Raw genomic sequence first — 1743 nt, forward strand, 5'->3', positions numbered from 1 at the left:
GCCGCGCGCGCGCGCACTGCGCATGCGCCTCCCGCCCTCCTCCCGCGTCGCGCCGCCGGTGCGCATGCGCAGCGCTCGCGGAGAGCCGGAGAGCGGCGCGTGCGCCGTGTGCGCTGAGTGTCTGCGCATGCGCCGTGGCGAGGGGCAGCCACTGCCGAGCGACGACTTCCGCTCCGCTCTGTCACCGTCCGGGATAACGGGGGGCAACGGCAGCAACTGCGAGAAACGGCCGGGAGCTGCGGGGTAGCTCGAGCTTTTCGCGCAGGCATCGCCGAGGGCAGCCCCGCTCTGGAAGGCCCCCGCGAGGCCCCCGACCCGCTGCGCAACCATTGGTCGCTGCCCCCCTCCTCCGCGCGCCACTTCCTCTCATTGGCCGCCGCTCGCTCCGCCTCCGTCCGATTGGCGCAACCCGCCTTCCGCGCGCCACACGCCATTGGCCGCCCCTCCGCCCGTGGGCGGGGCGTCTCCTAGCCCCGCCCGTCGTCTATATAAGGCGGCGCAGAGTGCGACGCGCCTGCCATCGCGGGAGGGAGGTGGCAGCGCCGCACGGCTCCGCTCCGGCTCCGGGTGAACGGCGGTGGGCGGAGCGGCGAGGCGGGGCGGAGCGGCGTGCGGGCCATGATCGAGATGGCTGCCGAACCCGACGCCTTCCGGGCCCCTCCGCCTCCGTTGCGGTCGGGAGAACCGCCGGGAGGACCTCCGCCGGGCCCCGCCGCTCCCACCGGGCCTCCGCGGCGAAGAGGCCGTGAGGAAGGGGAGGGCGGCGGGGAGGCCCCGAGACCGCGGAACGGCTTCCGAGCGGCAGGAGGAGGAGGAGGAGGAGGAGGGGGCGGGGGGGGGAAGCGGCGGAGCAGCTGCGCCGGTCCGAAACAACCGCCGTGGAAACGGCGCCGGAGAGCGACGTCGGAATGCGACCCGGCGCTGCCGTCCGAGTTTCTGCTGGGGGGAAACATCTTCGACCCGCTGAACCTCAACAGCCTCCTGGACGAGGAGGTGAGCCGAGCTCTGAACGCCCGCACCCCGCAATCCTCCCCGCTCCCCGCCCGCGGCCGCGACCCCGTGGAGATCCTCATCCCCCGCGACATCACCGACCCGCTCAGCCTCAACGCCCCGGGTGGGGGGGACGACGACGGGCTCCGTTTGGCTTCCCCGGCCAAAGCGACGAGGCGTCGGCATCGCCACCGCGGCCAGCAGCGAGCCAACAACAGCACCAGCGGCGCGGCCAACAGCGGCGCGGAGCCGGAGAGCCGAACCGAGCACGGCAACGCGGCCGGCGGCGGCACCGGCAGCACCGCCTGCTCCAACAGCCGGCACCGCAAGAGGAGGAGGACTTGCAGTAAATCGGAGCCCGGCCGCCCCGCGGCGTCACCGGAGAAAGGGAAAAACGGCAACGGAGGCAGCAAAAGCTCGGCGGCGACAACGGCGGCTCGGAGGCGTAAAACCCAAAAGTTCCAATACGGGAATTATTGTAAATATTACGGCTACCGCAACCCGGATTGCGAGGACGGCAGGTTGAAGGCGATGAAAGCCGAGTGGTTCGCCGGCAAGGAGGTGTTGGATGTGGGGTGCAACGTGGGCCACGTGACGCTGAGCATCGCCAAACGCTGGGGGCCCAGCAGGGTGGTGGGGTTGGACATTGACGGAGCCCTGATCCGCTCGGCCCGGCAGAACATCCGGCATTATTTGTCCGAGGAAATGGCCGCGGCGGAGGGCGGGGGGAGGAAGGGGTTCCCGGCGGCGCTG

At 71.8% G+C, this 1743-nt stretch overlaps 1 protein-coding gene across 1 annotated transcript; it reads left to right on the forward strand.

Moving 5' to 3' along the window:
• Positions 1–555: 555 nt before the first annotated feature.
• Positions 556–1737, forward strand: LOC122190825 (7SK snRNA methylphosphate capping enzyme-like; the record flags this gene model as incomplete). The annotated part of the gene is made up of 1 exon (XM_042890930.1): positions 556–1737. A coding segment is annotated over exon 1 (1119 nt), but the record flags the coding sequence as incomplete, so codon positions are not given.
• Between the last annotated feature and the right edge of the window lie 6 nt (positions 1738–1743).

This window comes from Lagopus leucura, unplaced genomic scaffold (genome assembly GCF_019238085.1).
Source record: "Lagopus leucura isolate 7727_CA_CO unplaced genomic scaffold, USGS_WTPT01 33335-0_obj-0_obj, whole genome shotgun sequence".
Lineage (NCBI taxonomy): Eukaryota > Metazoa > Chordata > Aves > Galliformes > Phasianidae > Lagopus > Lagopus leucura.